General features: G+C 42.3%; 2 protein-coding genes across 15 annotated transcripts in view; both read left to right on the plus strand.

The window, feature by feature from the left end:
* Positions 1-4,982, plus strand: part of LOC115113578 (tight junction protein ZO-1-like) — a 179,298-nt gene extending 174,316 nt beyond the window's left edge. For all 14 annotated transcript variants that reach the window (XM_065013035.1, XM_065013036.1, XM_065013032.1 and 11 more), the window contains one exon: positions 3,164-4,982. In XM_065013035.1, coding sequence (XP_064869107.1) covers positions 3,164-3,258 — 95 coding nt within the window. In that variant the 3' untranslated portion in view covers positions 3,259-4,982. The remainder of the gene's footprint in view (positions 1-3,163) is intronic.
* Positions 4,983-6,010: 1,028 nt separating this feature from the next.
* The window catches only part of LOC115113585 (protein ENTREP2-like), a 163,443-nt gene continuing 145,757 nt past the window's right edge, over positions 6,011-23,696 (plus strand). The window contains 1 exon segment of the mRNA XM_029641377.2: positions 6,011-6,855. Coding sequence (XP_029497237.2) covers positions 6,631-6,855 — 225 coding nt within the window. The 5' untranslated portion in view covers positions 6,011-6,630.

The following is a 23,696-nucleotide window of genomic DNA, read 5'->3' on the forward strand; positions in this document are numbered from 1 at the left end:
ATTATTATTATTTTTTTCACCTTTATTTAATTAACCAGGTAGGCTAGTTGAGAACAAGTTCTCATTTGCAACTGCGACCTGGCCAAGATAAAGCATAGCAGTGTGAACAGACAACACAGAGTTACACATGGAGTAAACAATTAACAAGTCAATAACACAGTAGAAAAAAAGGGGAGTATATATACATTGTGTGCAAAAGGCATGAGGAGGTAGGCGAATAATTACAATTTTGCTGATTAACACGAGTGATAAATGATCAGATGGTCATGTACAGGTAGAGATATTGGTGTGCAAAAGAGAAGAAAAGTAAATAAATAAAAACAGTATGGGGATGAGGTAGGTAAAAATGGGTGGGCTATTTACAGATAGACTATGTACAGCTGCAGCGATCGGTTAGCTGCTCAGATAGCAGATGTTTGAAGTTGGTGAGGGAGATAAAAGTCTCCAACTTCAGCGATTTTTGCAATTCGTTCCAGTCACAGGCAGCATAGAACTGGAACGAAAGGCGGCCAAATGAGGTGTTGGCTTTAGGGATGATCAGTGAGATACACCTGCTGGAGCGCGTGCTACGGATGGGTGTTGCCATCGTGACCAGGGAACTGAGATAAGGCGGAGCTTTACCTAGCATGGACTTGTAGATGACCTGGAGCCAGTGGGTCTGGCGACGGAATATGTAGCGAGGGCCAGCCGACTAAAGCATACAGGTCGCAGTGGTGGGTGGTATAAGGTGCTTTAGTGACAAAACGGATGGCACTGTGATAAACTGCATCCAGTTTGCTGAGTAGAGTGTTGGAGGCAATTTTGTAGATGACATCGCCGAAGTCGAGGATTGGTAGGATAGTCAGTTTTACTAGGGTAAGTTTGGCGGCGTGAGTGAAGGAGGCTTTGTTGCGGAATAGAAAGCTGACTAGATTTGATTTTCGATTGGAGATGTTTGATATGAGTCTGGAAGGAGAGTTTACAGTCTAGCCAGACACCTAGGTACTTATAGATGTCCACATATTCAAGGTCGGAACCATCCAGGGTGGTGATGCTGGTCAGGCGTGCGGGTGCAGGCAGCGAATGGTTGAAAAGCATGCATTTGGTTTTACTAGCGTTTAAGAGTAGTTGGAGGCCATGGAAGGAGTGTTGTATGGCATTGAAGCTCGTTTGGAGGTTAGATAGCACAGTGTCCAAGGACGGGCCGGATGTATATAGAATGGTGTCGTCTGCGTAGAGGTGGATCAGGGAATCGCCCGCAGCAAGAGCAACATCATTGATATATACAGAGAAAAGAGTCGGCCCGAGGATTGAACCCTGTGGCACCCCCATAGAGACTGCCAGAGGACCGGACAGCATGCCCTCCGATTTGACACACTGAACTCTGTCTGCAAAGTAGTTGGTGAACCAGGCAAGGCAGTCATCCGAAAAACCGAGGCTACTGAGTCTGCCGATAAGAATATGGTGATTGACAGAGTCGAAAGCCTTGGCAAGGTCGATGAAGGCAGCTGCACAGTACTGTCTTTTATCGATGGCGGTTATGATATCGTTTAGTACCTTGAGCGTGGCTGAGGTGCACCCGTGACCGGCTCGGAAACCAGATTGCACAGCGGAGAAGGTACGATGGGATTCGAGATGGTCAGTGACCTGTTTGTTGACTTGGCTTTCGAAGACCTTAGATAGGCAGGGCAGGATGGATATAGGTCTGTAACAGTTTGGGTCCAGGGTGTCTCCCCCTTTGAAGAGGGGAATGACTGCGGCAGCTTTCCAATCCTTGGGGATCTCAGACGATATGAAAGAGAGGTTGAACAGGCTGGTAATAGGGGTTGCGACAATGGCGGCGGATAGTTTCAGAAATAGAGGGTCCAGATTGTCAAGCACAGCTGATTTGTACGGGTCCAGGTTTTGCAGCTCTTTCAGAACATCTGCTATCTGGATTTGGGTAAAGGAGAACCTGGAGAGGCTTGGGCGAGTAGCTGGGGGGGGTGGAGCTGTTGGCCGAGGTTGGAATAGCCAGGCGGAAGGCATGGCCAGCCGTTGAGAAATGCTTGTTGAAGTTTTCGATAATCATGGATTTATCGGTGGTGACCGTGTTACCTAGCCTCAGTGCAGTGAGCAGCTGGGAGGAGGTGCTCTTGTTCTCCATGGACTTCAGTGTCCCAGAACTTTTTGGAGTTGGAGCTACAGGATGCAAATTTCTGCCTGAAGAAGCTGGCCTTAGCATTCCTGACTGACTGCGTGTATTAGTTCCTGACTTCCCTGAACAGTTGCATATCGCGGGGACTATTCGACTATTCGATGCTATTGCAGTCCTGAAAGAAGTCTGCTCACGGACGGGAGATATTCAATCCAAACATTACCTTAATGTACTGATGTCATTATGAGTTTCACAGTGAACATTCCTCCTCCTGCTGCACTGGCTAATTGTGAACCTCTAACAAATCATGTGAGTCATTGACAGTTGATCGGAGCAAAATCAGTTAAACACCTCTTGGTCCTCATATGGATCCTATCTGATAGGACCTGTCATTGCTAAAATCCCTTTGACATTTAGGAGTAATTACACTATAATGATTATGATGCATTATCCTCCCTTGTGATTTCCTATCAGAACAGCAAAGCATGCTAAAAGCCTGCAATTTTTATGCACTTTGATCTGAACATCTCATAAAACTAACTTTTCTCACATGGCCCTGAGGGAATGAATGCAATTATCTGAAATAACAGTGCTTTAAAATGCAACTGCATTGTGGTTTGGAAGAAATGGTGCAGTTTAGTGTAACAATTTTGAGTCTAAAGCCGTTTTTTTTTTTTTTTATTTACAATTATTTAAATTGGTTCTTCTGTGGAGGCAATACTCTTGGCTCGAGGCCTGGGCTGGAACCCACCCATTAATTTCAAATTACAGTCGCTTCCAGTACATACTCTATCCTTAAGAGCTATAATTTGAAATGAAGAGTGGTTTTAGCAATGTAATCTGAAGTTTACTTCTGTCAAGCTACATCCTGGGGTGTGCACCACAAACCGAATGTATATATGGCTTTAATGGAACAAAGGGTGTTTTAGTTTAGTGTTTGGAGCTTGCTGGTTGTCAGTTTAGCAAGAAGTGCATTATGTATTATGAACCGTATGCCCTTTCTCCACCTGTTATCATTACCATGTTCCTTCTCTCTCTCCCCCTCAGGTGATCCCAAGAGTTGGCAGAATCAGTCTCTCCCTGGAGACCCCAACTACCTGGTGGGAGCCAACTGTGTGTCTGTGCTCATCGACCACTTCTGAAATGTGCAACAGCTGGCCTGTTACTGAATGTGAAACCATGAGGAAAGGAGTGTTAATAAACACATACACACACACACCATTTCTCCATGGGTGGACCATACACAATGATGTATTTACACCCAGTGCTCCAGCGTTGTTTACTGTGCCCATGGAAGATGGAGGGAGACTGAAGTTGCCCCTGCGTGCTGTCCTTTAACTCTTTCCGAGGTCTTGAAGAAAATACAAAACACACTAAACGATTTAACCAGTGATGGAATGCATGCCCTGTGCCACTGAGTAACTCATCACATTATACGCCAAGTTTGAACATTAATTGTTACATAACAGGAAATATGGTTTGGAGGTTTTTACTTTTGAAGTAGATGGACATACATGTAGGTGTATTTATACTATATATGCATACAGTATATATAATAGATGGTATAAATATCATTTTAAATTCAATTCTAGAAAACTGAATTCAAGAATCAGACTTCAACCTTTTTGTCACCTTTTGAATTGACTGACTTAAAAGCCGGTCACATTTTTTCCACATTGACGGATTTGCAAAGATTTTGGAATTCGGTGCCAGGGAGATGGGCAGTAAAGTGATGAAGATGTAAATGTATGGCTTTGTGGTAATGATTATGGTGATAGTGAAGTTGGCAAGCATCCGCAGAAAAGAAAATGAAGATACAGGTGGAATACTTTGAGGTGGATTTAAAGCCCAGCTCATGCCTCTAACATGTTCATCCTGTGACTCGAATGGCTCTTCCTTCCTTTCCTTTTTTCTTTCTTTCTATAAACTGACCTTGGATTCACTTTGTATTGAGTACCAGAATTCTACTCCTGCTGTATCAAGATCTATGCATGTGCTATGACTCAGGTCCAGAAGCCTGCTCAGTTCTCCCTCACCATGTTAAAACCCTCTTACATTAACAAGCAGTGATGCCTTATCTGCAAATTATTCACTTTTTCAGTAAAAACCTCTGGGTTCTTCTAAGTTATGATGATAAATTATGGAAGAATGAAGTTTTCTCTTGCCATTTTGTCAACCCACTGTATAAATGAACTTGGGTTTAGCGCACAAGAACAATTGAGGCTAATAAAGGTATGCTTTCTTTATCTGCTATGCATAATGACTTCAGAAGAAAAAGAAAAACATGACAAAAAGACAAGTGGCTGTACATAAAGTTAGCATATGGCCTTGGTTCTTGGTTTGTAAATGAACTTTTGTATGTCTTTGTTATTTTGTATAAAACTTTGAGAAATCTGTTTAAAAAAATAAATGAATTGACCATGGTTTACTTTGTATTCTGGTTATACCCTTGAGCCTTGGAACTTGTAACTATTAGCAGTAATAAAATCCACATTTTCTACCAATATTCACACTACATATAAATAATAATAATTGTCACACAAATCTTTTGATGGTTATTTTACAAACGAGTAAAGTGCTTGGGTTAAACAACTTTGCAGACCTGTTCTTTAAAAGGGTGTGCTTTGGAAGTGTCCCCCTCATTTGTTTGTGATACTGGATGCTGTATTATTTTGTGCCCTGAAATGTATTTTTGTACTAATAGACCATATATTACGGCACACCAGTACTATTTTCTTTATATACGATAACACAGCTTCAATTGGATATTAGCTCTTCACGTGTGGCTGACTTTTTTTTTCTCTCCTTTGTGACACAATTTTAAGTATACCACTGTATTAATGAATAAAATCATTTTTAAAGTTAAGTGTTTCTGGGGGGTTATTGTCATTTTTATGAGACCGATATTCCATTCTAATAGTTTAAAGGATTCTCAGGTGAAATATGTAATCATGTTCGTTTTCTCCTTAGACTGGATTTCTGTAGTTTGATCTTCATCCATTACAAAGCTGAGAGGGGGGAAGGTGGCTGCTGTAGAATTTCTGTTATCTTTAGATACTGCGGCATGATTTAAGTGCAGTACCAGCTTGACTGGTGCAGATGGTGCTCTAGAGCCCTGTGGCTGGGTCTCCACAAGGTCAGCACCACAGCAGGCTGGTATTCAAAGATTAGGGACTGTAAGTCTTTAACCTCTGTTTGCATTATGAAGTACATTTTTACAAAGCTGGAGAATATAAACTTGTTTTAATGCAAATTCATGTTTTTACTCCCAATGTACTAAAAGTGTACCTAATCTCAGTTGATGGTTCTCAACCTTTGTGAATCTAATAAAGTAGGCTTGTCTGTATGAAGTATAGATGGATCATTCAAATATATATATTTTTTTACCCACCACCCAATGTTCTAAATGTATTCGGACAATCACAACAATGAGAATAGATACGTTGTCATCCATCTGATTTTGTGCTATTACAAACCAAAGCCAAGTAGAATCATTCATCTGTTTCACATGCATATAGCTGGGATTTGTATTTTGATGGAATGACATTCACTATTGTTGTCTCTAAATTATATCTAGGCCTATACCCAGGCCTATGTCCTAACACTTGGTTCGGGGCTATAATTTGAAGTGAATTCCGATAATTCATAGATAACTCAAATGATAAGTGCATGGCTTCACAAATGATAAGAGCATGGTCATCTTTTTAATGTTCATATAGTCTAATTATTTGTAGACGCAATCACATGAGGCTATTTTTTGGGATGCGAAGTGGCCCCTCAACACTCCGCACCATCGTAGTATTGATCGCCCCAAACACGCATTGTGACAGGTCCCCATTACGCAGCATAGCGACCAAAGAACAGCGTGTAGCTAGCCGCATCTCCTCCCGCCGCGGGTAGTTTGCTGTCTGTGAAAACCCTGCGCCTGTGTGAAATAGCATACCCACGGCCACGCTCTCTCTGCATGTACCCTGCTGCGCGTTTGACAGTGGAATACTAGCCTATATAAAAGGGTGACATTATTCCCGTTTCATTTCAGCTATACGTTTTTACTTGCCGATGTTCTTTAAAATGTATCCTGTAGCAATGAAAATAAGGAAGTATAATGAATCCTCGTGGACTATGATTTGATGGACCATTTCTCAAGCTTTTCCTCGAAAACCCGGTTACCTTACCTAATAGCTCGTTATCCTGTGTTTTTGCGGAATCGATTTGGGTAGCAACACAAGAAAGTCACTACGCATCTCATCCATCACACTGTTGTAGCTTTCAGAATAACAGGCATTTACACATCTGCATCTTGGGATAAGTAATGCAATTTAATGGAGTCTCTTTCAAAGGAACCATTTAGTAGGACTGGTGTTAAATGCTTTTTGGACACCGTTGCTTATCAAGCTTAACGTTTGGACATAGGTTACTTGCTTTGCTGTTAGGTACCACTTTTGGATGCTGTTGGAAATAGCTTAAACCCTATTTTTTCGATAGCTGATACATCAACTGTTTTCTTCGTGACAATGCCAGTCCAAGCAATGCCCCGTGGTCGTTCGCTCAGCCCGGCGTCCCTGTCCCGTAGCCTCTCCAGACTCAGGGAGTTTCGGACTCGGACTCGGATCATGCTTTCTCTCGGAGTTTCTCAGATGGTTTTGGGAAGTCTGATTTTGGCAGTCAGTTTTGCCGCTCTGGCCCTCACTACCTCACCAAGGGTCAGACATTCGTGTCCATTTTGGGCAGGTTTCTCTGTAAGTATTTATTTAAGTATTAATATTCATCCAACATGTGGGCTTATGTGTGTGTGTTGTGGCTCACTATTTACTGTTGTTTATCATTTGCCTCATTTCGCGGGAAATAGATCTGGCACGTGCTCACACCCGGTAAACATGTCCAGTTGGCTCGACATGTGGGTTTTTTTGTGTGTAAATTATGCAGACTTTGTAAAATCAACATTAATGCCATTCATTATTTCGTTTCTTGACTGTCACCAACTGAACAGTGGTTTTAAACGCTCTCATTTGGCATTTTGTTGTATAGGCTACAGATGGCCTATTGTTGTGAAATATCTACTCTCATTTAAGCAAGATGAATTAGTTGCATTCTTTGTGTAATCTTGTTGCAATTTGTTTGTAATAGTATTGCTCAAAATAAATTATTTGTAATAGTATTGCTCAAAATAAATAATCAGGCACTGTGTGAAGGATTTCTCTCAGCAAGAACACTGAGTGCTATATTTTGGCTCTCATCTTGTTTATGGATGGGAGTCTCACAAACTGGCTTTGCAACCTGGACTCAGGGGAGACGTAATATAGTTAGTATGATATGTTATGTTTGGGATGGTATGTATTAATTAGTGGTTGTCCATCATCCATTTCGTATGATATGTTACGAACATAGAATTAGGAATTAGAATACTAGAATGGACATGAACCTTCTTATTATGGGATAAAGGTCAGCTATGTTGGCCAGGGAGCTGGTCAACCATGGTTTTGCCAGTACTGTGATAAGATATGGTTTAAATCATGAATTTGAAGAAATTATATGCACTGTATGTTTGTTAGCTAGCTAGCCAGCTAGTTTTAGTGGAACGATTAAATTTAAATTAACTGCCAATGTGCCAACATTCCATTCAAACAATGCAGTCAATCCACAGCCATACACTGACTGAAATCAGTTGACAATAGAATTTAGACAAGTTGTAAATGCAACAAGTCTGATTGTATCATATAATAGCACTCACAGCTTTAAAATAAAACAGAAATTGAGACATTTAAGGTCTGTTTACATATATTTTAGAGGCTATTTATAATGAAAATAGGTATAAACCCCCTATAAACTGTATTTATAATGATAGGACAATATTTTAAGTTGACAGTAATTCTATTACACAATTTCTGACACATCACACGCCTTACTTTTACTTTCCTGCATCAGTGAAATCAGGATTATTCCTCTGCTGCCAGTCATTCCAATTAGACTGGTTTGGATGTCATGATCATTAAAAGCATGCAGTTAGGCCTAGTTGCTGTAGGTCTATAACTGTGATGATAAAGCTAAATGTGTGCAGATTTTTGTTTACTATGTTACATTTAGTCTATGAGACCAGCCTGGGCTCTGCGGAAGTCTGTAGGTTAGAGGTTCTTAGCTTGCAGCTGGGCCATTAGTGATGAGGGCTGTTCTTGGCACATGCCCCGTACCCATGTGGTGCTGGTCATATTTGTCTAACTTTTCCTATGAAGAGAGTCCCTGTGGAGAGAGTGGTCTTATCAATCTATTTCCCTGCCAATTTGTGTTAATTTTTTTTTTTAAATATCTCTTTCTCTCTCTCTCTCTCTCTCTCTCTCTCTCTCTCTCTCTCTCTCTCTCTCTCTCTCTCTCTCTCTCTCTCTCTCTCTCTCACACACACACAACAACAAATGTAACTGTATGGCTCAATGTTCAATAAGCAAGGAATGCACTTTCAAGTAACTTCTCACTTTCATTGTGTACTGTAAAGATTGTCTTAGTGGGACATTGTTTTCTGCGCCTGAAAATTTAATTGCAGTTTCTCTAAATATTTATGAAGTCACTCTTCCTTGATTTCCTGCCAGAGATCCAGCCAGTACATTAAGCTGGGAGGCAGTTCCATTAATTATAGAGGGATAATTGAGGCAGTGTACAGAGGGTGAAAGGTGGTCTCTGGAACAGGGGATATGTGTATGTGTGTGTGCTTGTTTGTGTGTTGTCGGAGATAAGCAACCTTGGGGTGAAAGGTCACAGGTCGGGCTATGCTCCTGGAGATCAATTCCTGGGGTTCACTCACTCAACAGATGTACACTACATGGCGAAAGGTATGTGGACTCCCCTTCAAATGAGTGCATTCGACTATTTCAGCCACACCCGTTGCTAACAGGTGTATAAAATTGAGCACACAGCCATGCAATCTTCATAAACAAATATTGGCAGTAGAATGGCCCGTACTGAAGTGACTTTCAACGTGGCACTAGCATAGGATGCCACCTTTCCAACAAGTCAGTTCGTCGAATTTCTGCCCTGTTAGAGCTGCCCCGGTCAACTGTAAGTGCTGTTATTGTGAAGTGGAAACGTCTAGGAGCAACAACGGCTCAGCCGCAAAGTGGTAGGCAAGCTCGCAGAACAGGACCACCAAGTGCTGAAGTGTGTAAAAACCGTCAGTCCTCAAGTTGCAACACTCACTTCCGAGTTCCAAACTGTCAGCACAAGAACTGTTTGTCGGGACTTTCATAAAATGAGTTTCCATGGCCAAGCAGCCTAGTGTCACAATGTAACAAGCCTAATGTCACCATGCGTAATGCCAAGCGTTGACTGGAGTGGTGTAAAGCCTGCCGCCATTGGAAACACATTCTCTGTAGTGATGAATCACGCTTCACCATCTGGCAGTTCAATGGATAAATATGGGTTTGGCGGATGCTAGGAGAATGCTACCTGCCAAACTGTAAAGTTTGGTGGAGGAGGAATAATGGTCTGGGGTTGTTTTTTATGGTTCGGGCTTGACCCCATAGTATTGAAAACATGCCATTTTAAGGGGAGATACTGTACCTATTTAGGCAATCCCTAGCTGCTGGGCTGCTCAGTCCTGACACTAGGGGCCTGCCATACTGTTGGTTGTCATTCTGGCCTTGGAGTAACACACCTGAAACCAGTAATGAATGTTTCACTAAGATCCTAAAGCTTAGTGAGATATGTTAGAATGTGACACAGCAGGGTGGTGGACCCCGAGAGACAGGATGGGGTCACCCAGCTATATTATTTGCAAGTAAAATAAGCTCTACAGTACTATTAGGCCTATGATATTAATTATATGGAGGATGTACTGTTTCTGTGTGTTAGTGTGTAGGTGTGTTTTTATTTAACTTCCTTTGAGACATACATAAAAAAGGAAGTTGTGTTGGCGAGAGAGTTGAGTTATTGACTAGACTGGTGGGGGTCGGGCGTGCAGGTGGCTCGGACTGGCCGGGCTGTCTGGCTGAAATTTGATATAGCGGATGTCTTGAGAAAGACAATCAAAAAAAAATGTAAGAACCCTCAGAGGAGGAAGGAGAGGACCATCGTCCCCAGTGAATTTGATAAAAATAGTGAAACATAAAAATTATACTAAATATATTCATGTCACCAAATAATGTATTAAATCACACTTTTTTTGCAATGAAGGTCTACATTAGCCTCAACAGAAGTCTGTAGGGTAGTGTAACAGTTGTTAAAGTACTATGTGAATTTCACCAGGTTCATATATTAATATGTCACGTTGATTTGTTATTATGCATGCCTGCATCCTGGGAGTAGGGGAGTGTGTACTTACGTTTTTCCCTGCGTGCTCGTGCTCAAATCATTTTGATGCACTATGAGAGGTAGGCAGCCTTTTCTGTTGTCTTCAGAAAAGTTTGATTCTTTTAAGTACACAGTGTTTTGTTCATGAATAATGTTGTATATGTAGATGTTACTCATAAGTGGATGGTATTGTTAAGATTGTCACGCCCTGGTCTTAGTATTTTGTGTTTTCTTTATTATTTTGGTCAGGCCAGGGTGTGACATGGGTTATTTATGTGGTGTGTTTTGTCTAGGTTTTTTTTTTATAGATTATGGGATTGTGGTTAGTGGGGTTGTCTAGAAAAGTCTATGGTTGCCTGGAGTGGTTCTCAATCAGAGGCAGGTGTTTATCGTTGTCTCTGATTGGGAACCATATTTAGGCAGCCATATTTTTTGAGTGTTTTTGTGGGTGATTGTTCCTGTCTCAGTGTTGGTTTGCACCAGATAAGGCTGTTTAGGTTTTCATGTTTATTGTTTTGTATTGTTCATGTTTTATCTTTTATTAAACATGTATCGAAATAACAACGCTGCATTTTGGTCCGATCCCTGCTACACCTCCTCTTCGGAGGAGGAAGAAAACCTTAACAAAGATGCACTTGTAATTGTACTTTTTAGGATGATATCAACATTCTGAATTCAACATGTGGTTAATAGCTAGCTACGGTATTAGCAGGCTATTGCATGTGTGAACGATTGCTAGCTCCTCGAATGATCCCAGTCCCTCCTATTGTGCATCTGTTGTAGAAAGAGGTGACGATTCTCAGAACATATGTGCTCTACAAATGTTTTATTTCCTTTTGGATGCAGATGCAGAGAGTGAGTTCTGCTTAATTAAAACTACCTGATCTCCAAAGTCCACATCTATAGTCTCAAACAACCACACACAACGCAGAGTTACAGCGCTGCAGTACACCACCGCTTACAGTAGCACCATGGTGTGGACAGCTAGTTTCCATCCACCTCTGGGTACATTGAAATCAATTCCAAACCTAGGAGGCTCATGGTTCTCACCCCCTTCCATAGGCTTACACAGTAATTATGACAACTTCCAGAGGACACCCTCCAACCTATCAGAGCTCTTGAAGCATGAACTGACATGTTGTGCACCAAATCAAAGGATCAGATAATTAATCTAGTACTGAAAGCATAAACTACAGCTAGCTATCACTGCAGTGCATAAAATGGGGTGAGTAGTTGACTCAAAGAGAAAGAAAAATAATAGTTGAACAGTTTAACAAATTAATTTCTTAAATTAAGGAGAAGCAGGAGAGAGAGCTAACTATATTTCGTTGTGTTTTTTTTCTCACTTTCACTTATCTAGAGAATGCTGCTAGCTAAATTATCCTACTCAAACACCCAGCTCAAACGAAGAGGGATGTTATGGCTATCCAACACGGGACCTTTCCTAGTTTTATTAATTTATTGGCACCGGGGCCCACCGGTGCAACTGTTAAACTGCATGCTGAATGTACACTACTGCAGGATTGTAGCAGGTTTACTAGCACGTTAGTTCTAGTAGCTATGTAGACTGAAGTTAGCTAATATGGTGACAATGATGTAGGCATAGTGTAGCGGTTAGAGGTTATGATATCAAGGTTTGGCCTGGAATGTTTTTTTCGCCTGGTCACAGACAGCTGATGTGTTGTGCACTGAAATCCACAAGCGAAGGGAAAGATGAGATGAGTGTGTAGATGTAAGAAGGAATTAAAGAGCAAAATGATCATGCTGTTTGTTTGTGGCTGAACTGTGTTGTGTGATTCATTCCGCCGATTCTGTTGAAAAAGAGAGCGAGAGAGAGAGCATACTTAAATTCACACAGGACACCGGATAAGACAGGAGAAATTATCCAGATATAACAGACTGACCCTAGCCCCCGGACACACAAACTACTGCAGCATAAATACTGGAGGCTGAGACAGGAGGGGTCGGGAGACACTGTGGAAGCATCCGATGGTACCCCCGGACAGGGCCAAACAGGCAGGATATAACCGCACGCACTTTGCCAAAGCACAGCCCCCACACCACTAGAGGGATATCTTCAACCACCCACTTACCTGAGACAAGGCCGTGTATAGCCCACAAAGATCTCCGCCACAGCACAACCCAAGGAGGGTGCCAACCCGGACAGGAAGATCACGTCAGTGACTCAGCCCACTCAAGTGACGCAACCCTCCCAGGGACGGCATGGAAGAGCACCAGTATGCCAGTGACTCAGCCCCTGTAATAGGGTTAGAGGAGGAAGTGAGCAGTGTGTCAAGAAGCAGTGCGGCTTGGCAGGGTCATGTTTCGGAGGACGCATGGGTCTCGACTTTCACGTCTACCAAGTCCGTAAGGGAAGTTGCAGCAATGGGACAAGACTGTAATAACCAATTGGGGAGAAAAAGGGGTAAAAGTAAAAAATATACAGTTGGGAGAGCAAGTATTTGATAACCTGCAAAATCAGCAGTGTTTCCTACTTACAAAGCATGTAGAGGTCTGTAATTTTTATCATAAGTACACTTCAACTGTGAGAGACGGAATCTAAAACAAAAATCCAGAAAGTCAGATTTAGAAGTAATGAATTAGCATTTTATTGCACGACATAAGTATTTGATACATCAGAAAAGCAGAACTTAATATTTGGTACAGAAACCTTTGTTTGCAATTACAGAGATCATACGTTTCCTGTAGTTCTTGACCAGGTTTGCACACACTGCAGCAGGGATTTTGGCCCACTCCTCCATACAAACCTTCTCCAGATCCTTCAGGTTTCGGGACTGTCGCTGGGCAATACGGAGTTTCAGCTCCCTCCAAAGATTTTCTATTGGGTTCAGGTCTGGCGACTGGCTAGGCCACTCCAGGACCTTGAGATGCTTCTTACGGAGCCACTCCTTAGTTGCCCTGGCTGTATGTTTCGGGTCGTTGTCATGCTGGAAGACCCAGCCACGACCATCTTCAATGCTCTTACTGAGGGAAGGAGGTTGTTGGCCAAGATCTCACGATACATGGTCCCATCCATCCTCCCCTCATTACGGTGTCCCCTTTGCAGAAAAGCATCCCCAAAGAATGATGTTTCCACCTCCGTGCTTCACGGTTGGGATGGTGTTCTTGGGGTTGTACTTATCCTTCTTCTTCCTCCAAACACGGCTAGTGGAGTTTAGATCAAAAAGCTCTATTTTTGTCTCATCAGACCACATGACCGTCTCCCATTCCTCCTCTGGATCATCCAGATGGTCATTGGCAAACTTCAGACGGGCCTGGACATGCACTGGCTTGAGCAGGGGGACCTTGCGTGCGCTGCAGGATTTTAATCCATGACGGCGTAGTGTGTTACTAATGGTTTTCTTTGAGACTGTGGTCCCAGCTCTCTTCAGGTCATTGACCAGGTCCTGCCGTGTAGTTCTGGGCTGATCCCTCACCTTCCACATGATCATTGATGCCCCACGAGGTGAGATCTTGCATGGAGCCCCAGACCGAGGGTGATTGACCGTCATCTTGAACTTCTTCCATTTTCTAATAATTGCGCCAACAGTTGTTGCCTTCTCACCAAGCTGCTTGCCTATTATCCTGTAGCCCATCCCAGCCTTGTGCAGGTCTACAATTTTATCCCTGATGTCCTTACACAGCTCTCTGGTCTTGGCCATTGTGGAGAGGTTGGAGTTTGTTTGATTGAGTGTGTGGACAGGTGTCTTTTATACAGGTAACGAGTTCAAACAGGTGCAGGTGCAGTTAATACAGATAATGAGTGGAGAACAGGAGGGATCCTTAAAGAAAAACTAACATGACTTATGTCATGCAATAAAATGCAAATTAATTACTTAAAAATCATACAATGTGATTTTCTGGATTTTTGTTTTAGATTCCGTCTCTCACAGTTGAAGTGTACCTATGATAAAAATGACAGACCTCTACAAGTAGGAAATCCTGCAAAATCAACAGTGTATTAAATACTTGTTCTCCCCACTGTATATATATTTTTTTAAATGAAAACAATCATCGTCCTCCCTCATCTTAAACGGTACGACTGCCACTGCTATACTGATTGTTCCGTTTTTAATGCTGCTTTATTGCTCTGTGTGTATTATACTGTGTTTGTACTATACAAGTCTACTATTAGTGTTCAGTAAGGATGGTTTTACTTTGCTTCCTCCACGTTGGAGTCTGCCATGCCCTGATGTAAGTGGCAGCCCAGAACAAACCAGTGTTTCTGGGTCAGTGCCCATCACTCCGCTCCCCAGAGGTGGAGCACTTCTCCAGAATAGGTATTCTGTATTCTCATGCTGCCTGATTAGAGTGAAGAAATGAACACGGTCTCTAAACATGCCCCTCTCTCTCCACCCTGCTCCTCCACCCCTATCAACATCCAGACACAAAGAGCCTGGGCTCTGTCGCTGACCACAGCGGGGCGACAGGCAGCACGGGGGATCAGTATGCATGGCTTTTAGACCACACATGCAGAGTAGATTTCTGAACGAACAAATCAGTGTGTCGTCCTCTGCCACTTTGTGTGTGATCTACCATCTTGCTAATTAGCTAAACACTTGTACTACTGTTTGGATGGTGGAATGAATGGAATGGGTTTATATACTGTAGCGCTGTTCCAGAACTAATAGACCTATGAAATATTTATCATCCAGAAATCTGTTGCATAACGTGTGGAAATGTCATGTCAGAAAGATTGTTCATCTTATTGAGAAAGCAATAAGTAGAAGAAAAGGCAGCAATCGATTGAAGAAACCTTTGCCAAGCCAATAATAGCTCTTCAGGGAACGTCAGTGAGGGGAGAGAATTGACAGCAGGGTGGTGGGCTGTGAACAGATCGACTGCAGTCCACAGCTCAATGCTAAATGTCCTCTGGCCTGGCCATGACACATTCCTTATAGAGACAAACTACTGTAGATCTGTCAGATGTTAATTATTTATTAGAGTAGCAACAGCATATCTATACTAGAATAACAACAGTTTGTAAATCGCTCTGGATAAGAGCGTCTGCTAAATGACTTAAATGTAAATGTAAAATGTAGATGCGAAGCATTAGGAGGGACTGGTGGTGCTTTAGCTGCTCAAGCGGTCCTTATTCAGTACTGCATATTGCTGTACCCACTAACATGAACAGCAACATAAATGTCATGACTGCGTCTGAGCAACTCTTAAAAGCCAGCCGTCTGAATGTTGAATCCATCTCAATAGTGTGTGACGGGCAGAGACAGATCTGTTCCCCTCCCTGACTTGTGTGCTGGTTCTAATATGATTTGGTTGGCTCCATAACTCACTCCAGTAAAACTGGGAGAAGAAGAATGAGAGGAATGAGAGATTGCGTTAAGGTTGGATGTAAATCCAGCAGACAGATTGAGTGTCTCCTCTGTCTCCTGTGGCTCCAGTGGATAGGGACAGTTCAGCACAGTTCTGTGGAGTAGAGTAGCCACAGTGAACGGTGTGTCCTGCTCACAGCTGATACCCTGGCCTGTGACTGTAAGTGTGTGTGAGTGAAGACAGCTTCACTGATTCCTAACAGGTCTTCAGGCAGCTCTCTGGCCCGGGCCAACAGAACAGGAGCTCAGAGGATATCCTGTTCTGTTCAGGAGCTCTGCTCTACTCTCCACTGGCGCTGTGTTACTAATTATTAACATCCACTTGAGAACATACATCAATAGTCTGATAATATTATATTGTTGCCGACTGGCTGCTGCTGACTACCTGTTGGAGAGTGGATGTTGAAAACCCAGAGAGAGAATTCAGTGTCCCACTTCCGAATGGTGTTAGCATTAGAAATAGCCCAGCTTCCTGTTTCACTCTATTACCGCTGGTGGGGAAATGCTTTTGTGGGATTTCTTGCATGAATCAATGTATTAGAACAGATTCACAACATTATATTCACTAGTCAAACTGCTACATAACCCCTTGCTTCAGGATTACTTTGATGTGTAAAACATTATACAGTATTTACTCACCCGAGCAGTAGGGATTTTTGGGGGGAGGTTGGGGAACGACCACAATACTGTCACACTGAGTTGGTTTGTTATAGACCTTAAACTCTAGTCTTGGAGAGAGCAAGTGAGAGAGAGAGAGCAAGCAAGCGAGAGAGAGAGAGAGAGAGAGCATAAGTAATCAAGTTGTTTAAGTGTCTGGGTGTATGCCGAGCCTAATTCGTTCAGATGGAAGGTGGAGGGTGATTTGTACTGCGTGTCAGATGCTGACAGGCCCAGCGCCCCTCTGGTGCTTGGAGTTACACCATAGGCACGCGCTCCCTCATTTATTCAGCCCACTAGTCTAGTCCACCATGTGATTCATACAGAGCTCCTAATGCACTGAGCCCCGGCGTGAGCAGGTAACAATTCTCTATTGGTTCGAGGCCAAGTACAGTTGAGGTTGGAAGTTTACATACACCTTAGCCAAATACATTTAAACTCCGTTTTTCACAATTCCTGACATTTAGTCCTAGTAAAAAAATCCCAGTTTTAGGTCAGTTAGGATCACCACTTTATTTTAAGAATGTGAAATGTCAGAATAATAGTAGAGAGTGATTTATTTGAGCTTTTATTTATTTCTTCACATTCCCAGTGGGTCAGAAATGTACATACACTCAATTAGTATTTGGTAGCATCAGCCACCAATTGTGCAAGTTCTCCCACTTAAAAATATGAGAGAGACCGGTAATTTTAATCATAGGTACACTTCAACTATGACAGACAAAATGAGAAAAGAAAATCCAGAAAATCACATTGTAGGATTTTTAATAAATGTATTTGCAAATTATGGTGGAAAATAAGTATTTGGTCAATAACAAAAGTTTATCTCAATACTTTGTTACATACCCTTTGTTGGCAATGACAGAGGGTCAAACGTTTTCTGTAAGTCTTCACAAGGTTTTCACACACTGTTGCTGGTATTTTGGCCCATTCTTCCTTGCAGATCTCCTCTAGAGCAGTGATGTTTTGGGGCTGTTGCTGGGCAACACGGACTTTCAACTCCCTCCAAAGATTTTCTATGGGGTTGAGATCTGGAGACTGGCTAGGCCACTCCAGGACCTTGAAATGCTTCTTACGAAGCCACTCCTTCGTTGCCCGGGCGGTGTGTTTGGGATCATTGTCATGCTGAAAGACCCAGCCATGTTTCATTTTCAATGCCCTTGCTGATGGAAGGAGGTTTTCACTCAAAATCTCACGATACATGGCCCCATTCATTATTTCCTTTACACGGATCAGTCGTCCTGGTCCCTTTGCAGAAAAACAGCCCCAAAGCATGATGTTTCCACCCCCATGCTTCACAGTAGGTATGGTGTTCTTTGGGTGCAACTCAGCATTCTTTGTCCTCCAAACACGACGAGTTGAGTTTTTACCAAAAAGTTCTATTTTGGTTTCATCTGACCATATGACATTCTCCCAATCTTCTTCTGGATCATCCAAATTCTCTCTAGCAAACTTCAGACGGGCCTGTACTGGCTTAAGCAGGGGGACACTTCTGGCACTGCATGATTTGAGTCCCTGGCGGCGTAGTGTGTTACTGATGGTAGGCTTTGTTACTTTGGTCCCAGCTCTCTGCAGGTCATTCACTAGGTCACCCCGTGTGGTTCTGGGATTTTTGCTCACCGTTCTTGTAATCATTTTGACCCCATGGGGTGAGATCTTGCGTGGAGCCCCAGATCGAGGGAGATTATCAGTGGTCTTGTATGTCTTCCATTTCCTAATAATTGCTCCCACAGTTGATTTCTTCAAACCAAGCTGCTTACCTATTGCAGATTCAGTCTTCCCAGCCTGGTGCAGGTCTACAATTTTGTTTCTGGTGTCCTTTGACAGCTCTTTGGTCTTGGCCATAGTGGAGTTTGGAGTGTGACTGTTTGAGGTTGTGGACAGGTGTCTTTTATACTGATAACAAGTTCAAACAGGTGCCATTAATACAGGTAACGAGTGGAGGACAGAGGAGCCTCTTAAAGAAGAAGTTACAGGTCTGTGAGAGCCAGAAATCTTGCTTGTTTGTAGGTGACCAAATACTTATTTTCCACCATAATTTGCAAATAAATTCATTAAAAATCCTACAATGTGATTTAACCCTGGATTTGTTTTGTAATTTTGTCTGTCATAGTTGAAGTGTACCTATGATGAAAATTACAGGCCTCTCTCATCTTTTTAAGTGCGAGAACTTGCACAATTGGTGGCTGACTAAATACTTTTTTGCCCCACTGTACACCTCCAATTGACTCAAATTATGTCAATTAGCCTATCAGAAGCTTCTAAAGCCATGACATAATTTTCTGGAATTTTCCAAGCTGTTTAAAGGCACAGTCACCTTAGTGTATGTACACTTCTGACACACTGGAATTGTGAAACAGTGAATTATAAGTGAAATAATCTGTCTGTAAAGAATTGTTGGAAAAGTTACTTGTGTCATGCACAAAGTAGATGTCCTAACCGACTTGCCGAAACTATAGTTTGTTAACAATAAATGTGTGGAGTGGTTGAAAAACGTGTTTTAATGACTCCAATCTAAGTGTATGTAAACTTCCGACTTCAACTGTACATACTAGCACCATGCTGAGCCTCTCTCTCTATCAGTTTATTCAGGAACACAGACATCTGCCGGCTGCTACAGCATTGTTAGTGTAGTGTATGTGTCATAAGTGTGTACATAGTATGTGTACCCGGCCCCATTGCTGTGTGTATACTTTAGGATTGTTTTGGGCTGCATGTCTAACTGTAGGTTTTATTCAACATCTGACTCCAATCCCACATCCTGAAATCTCCGCCACCATGGCCATAATGTGACGAGGAGTGCAGTGGATGACACACAGGGCTGAGGGGGTAATGCTCTGCTCTGCTCTGTGTGGGAGAGAATGGCTTTCGTCTCTGAGCAGTGGCCAATTTACCCACCCACCAACCACTTCGTCACGTCATTACCCTGCACTAAACAGGCAGAGAAACGAGCTGCTATGAGATATACTGTACGTTTACCTCTGTGAGCAGAGATCGTTGTTTTTTACCCTCAGTTGGACATTGAGATGGTTTCTTACCTATGGTTTTATATATGGCTTTGCTTGTGCATAACATACCATCTTCTCTCTCTCTCTGTGTGTACGTACTGTACAGTAGGTTATGTGTCTCCAGACATGAATGCTAGTCCCAGCAGCACATGACATGATTAACGGTTGCTGATTGAGTTTGCATCTTGTAAGTGATGGGGTTGAATTTCTGTCTAGGCTCCTTTGTTGTGGTGTGTGCGAACAGGGGAGCACTCGTCCTGCTCCTCTTTGTCTGAGACTGTGTGTGTGTGTGTGTGTGTGTGTGTGTGTGAGTGTGTGCGCGTGTTTATTTGGGGGGGGGGGGGGGTAATGGAGATGTCATGTAGTGAGGTTCTGCTGTAGATTGGGCAGACAGCTGGGAAGCGCTGGGCTCCAGAATCCTGAGGGGAATAGCCAAGCAGAAAGCAGGAGAGCAGGAGAGAAGGGCACTGGCCAGCCAGGTACCTGAGAACTGATGGGAAGATCTATCACAGACAACTGCCATTGTAATTAATGTGTGAAGTGAAGAAGGTCTATGTGCTGTTCATTGGCTAGGTTCCCTGAGGAGATCTGATTCTCTACACCTCCCTCTTTCTTTCTCTCTCTCTCATCCTTCATCGCCACCACAGAGGAACCACCGTGAACTACAGGCGGTAAATAGCCACTGTTTTATGGATGAAATGGATAAGATAATTCAAATGTCATTCAAATATGAGCTTTTTGGGGCCAGTGATCCCCAATGGAGAATGGCCCCATACTGGAGGGTTGAGGCAGTTTTATCACTTTGATAGGAATATATTGTTTGTGTTGAATTTAAATGGGCCATTTAAGCTGTTTGCTCAGTACGTTGAAGAGGAATTCCATTTTCCTTTATCTTTTCCTTTAGACTTAAGAAGAATAGAGAAGAAGCCAAAGGCTTCATATTCAATTAGCACAATATTTGCAGTGCCCACAGATTACATAATAATACTATTATAAAGAAGCGTATTACTCTGCCAAGGTGAACATTTCACCAAGTTATGTCTTCTTTCCCCAGGTGTCCAGTGATTGAATAACCCATTGGTGATTGAATGATTTGGGCATGCTTCATCGAAAATAACGAAAAGAGAAAGTTAATAAAGACATGAAACCATTGTCATCTTTGGACCAATCAGAGCTGGGCTGTTCTCGACCAAGGAAAAGCCAATGGATCCTGAATAATGCATGAAACACTCACCATCAGAGCCGTAACTACATAATGAGGAAACCGAGGTCTGGAACTCTAATTTATTCTAATAAAAATATATATTTTGTAAACAATCAAAAATGATAAATTAGCCTATGGGTCGACATCTAAATATTTCTCCCAGTGTTTATCAAATCTCAGAATGCTTATATTCTTGATCTGACTGAGTTATAATCGTGCCTGCCTCTTTGCGAATGAGTGGAATCATGAACATTGGTTTGTTCATTATTTTCACCTGCGTCCCCCAGATTTGCCTCATGGATTTGCCTTTTTAGCAGCACTTTCACCACTCTCTCAAACAGCTAACTCCACTCTCTCGCGGCACAGGCCGATTGTAACGATCGTTGTTGGAAGGATTGGACCAAGGTGCAGCGTGGATGGCGTTCATCATATTTATTAATGTGAACCAGCAACAAAACAATAAAGAGTAACAAAACGAAACATACAGCTTTGTAGGGCTAAAAATCAACAATACAAAATCAAGATCCCACAAACAACAGGCGGGAAAAGGCTGCCAAATATGATCCCCAATCAGAGACAACGATAGACAGCTGCCTCTGATTGGGAACCATACCAGGCCAACATAGAAAATAAAAAAACTAGACTACCCACCCTAGTCACACCCTGACCTAACCAAAATAGAGAAATAAAAGGTTCTCTAAGGTCAGGGCGTGACACCGATGGCCTGAGACATGAAACGAACTACCCCAGCTCGGAGTCGGATCAAGTAGGCAACTAGAGACACTGCTGACAGTGTGTTTGTCAGATGCCGGGACAAAAAGCCATTTTAAAACCGTCCCACAACTCTTGCCGTGTCTAGAGACATCCCTAGTATTACTTAACCCTGAGAAAATCTGTATTAATCTCATCAAACAGGTTAGGAACATATGTTTCAATATGGCCTATTTTCCCTATAGGCCGACATTAAAATGCGATCAACATGCAAACAACACAGTTCTAAAAATGAAATACCATTTAGTTTATATCGGTTGTTGTTCGACTTGTCTCGATCACCCACTGGAGTTCATAGTTGACCTGCCATTACCCACCTTTTTTTTACCACTACATCACTGATATTAATCTGTCATTGATGTCTGTTTGTGTGGAGCTTGATTAGTAATGCCTAGGAAGACAAATGTGAACACTAGTAATTTGAGAAAAGAGATATCTATGTAAAGAATTGATGATTTTATGTAATTCATCTTTACAACTGACTGGACAGTCGCTGATGCTAGGTGTCAGTGTGAATCATTTCTCCTATTTCCCCCCTTTCAGGGGTATAACACAATTGTATAGCTAATATGGTATGTGTTTGTAGATCGACTGAGGTGAATGAACCTACCCCAGCCAAGGTGATAATGCCTTGGATCCTTGTTGCATGTTTTTACTGTTCTCTGAATATCATTTTAATGAAAGGTAGTAAATGAGCTTCAACTTTCAAAACAATTCAGACCTCACTAAAACTCAAACCCTGGTACTGCTCTGCTCACCATTCACTGTCTCAACTACAAAGAATGTAATATCTGAATAGTATTCAAATAATAGTGTACTACTTCTCACAATGAAATCAGAGTAAATTGCATTGCATTACATCTGAATATGTTTTGTATATTATTGGATACACATTCATTTGTATTTGATATAAGTGAGTCATAGCTCTCTTGTGACCAGACACATGGGAGACATCCATAGTGGTTTAGATAGTGGTCATTAGTGGTTTAGAGAATTCCTCTGAATTAAATTTGTTGCATACTAATTGCCAAATTACTGGCGCCTGGTAGGGATGGGCTCACTGGAATGCCTCTCTCCCAGCGTGGTTAAACTTCATAACTCCACAGAAGAGGATACTGCCTTTGATTAGAACAGAGCAGTGACTGCTAGTTGATACTCTGATGCTACAGCTGTTGTCAGCTTTGTGTAATGGTAAAGGACTGGGCAATGGATAATGGAAGATGGATTGGAGCTACTCTGTATATACATTGGGGCAAAAAAGATTTAGTCAGCCACCAATTGTGCAAGTTCTTCCACTTAAAAAGGATGAGAGAGGCCTGTAATTTTCATCATAGGTACACTTCAACTATGACAGACAAAATGAGAAAAGAAAATCCAGAAAATCACATTGTAGGATTTTTCATGAATTTATTTGCATTTTTATCGTGGAAAATAAGTATTTGGTCAATAACAAAAGTTTATCTCAATACTTTGTTATATACCCTTTGTTGGCAATGACAGAGGTCAAACGTTTTCTGTAAGTCTTCACATGATTTTCACACACTGTTGCTGGTATTTTGGCCCATTCCTCCATGCAGATCTATGGGGTTGAGATCTGGAGACTGGCTAGGCCACTCCAGGACCTTGCTATGCTTCTTACGAAGCCACTCCTTCGTTGCCCGGGCGGTGTGTTTGGGATCATTGTCATGCTGAAAGACCCAGCCACGTTTCATCTTCAATGCCCTTGCTGATGGAAGGAGGTTTTCACTCAAAATCTCACGATACATGGCCCCATTCATTCTTTCCTTTACACGGATCAGTCGTCCTGGTCCCTTTGCAGAAAAACAGCCCCAAAGCATGATGTTTCCACCCCCATGCTTCACAGTAGGTATGGTGTTCTTTGGATGCAACTCAGCATTCTTTGTCCTCCAAACATGAAGAGTTGAGTTTTTACCAAAAAGTTATATTTTGGTTTCATCTGACCATATGACATTCTCCCAATCTTCTTCTGGATCATCCAAATGCTCTCTAGCAAACTTCAGACAGACCTGGACATGTACTGGCTTCAGCAGGGGGACACGTCTGGCACTGCAGGATTTGAGTCCTGGCGGCGTAGTGTGTTACTGATGGTAGGCTTTGTTACTTTGGTCCCAGCTCTCTGCAGGTCATTCACTAGGTCCCCCCGTGTGGTTCTGGGATTTTTGCTCACTGTTCTTGTGATCATTTTTACCCCACAGGGTGGGATCTTGCGTGGAGTATGGTATGTCTCTATCAGTTTTGCACATCGAGAGACTGAAATTTTTTCCCATTCCTCCTTGCAAAACAGCTCGAGCTCAGTGAGGTTGGATGGAGAG

The sequence above is a fragment of the Oncorhynchus nerka genome, linkage group LG28 (genome assembly GCF_034236695.1).
Source record: "Oncorhynchus nerka isolate Pitt River linkage group LG28, Oner_Uvic_2.0, whole genome shotgun sequence".
NCBI classification, from domain to species: domain Eukaryota; kingdom Metazoa; phylum Chordata; class Actinopteri; order Salmoniformes; family Salmonidae; genus Oncorhynchus; species Oncorhynchus nerka.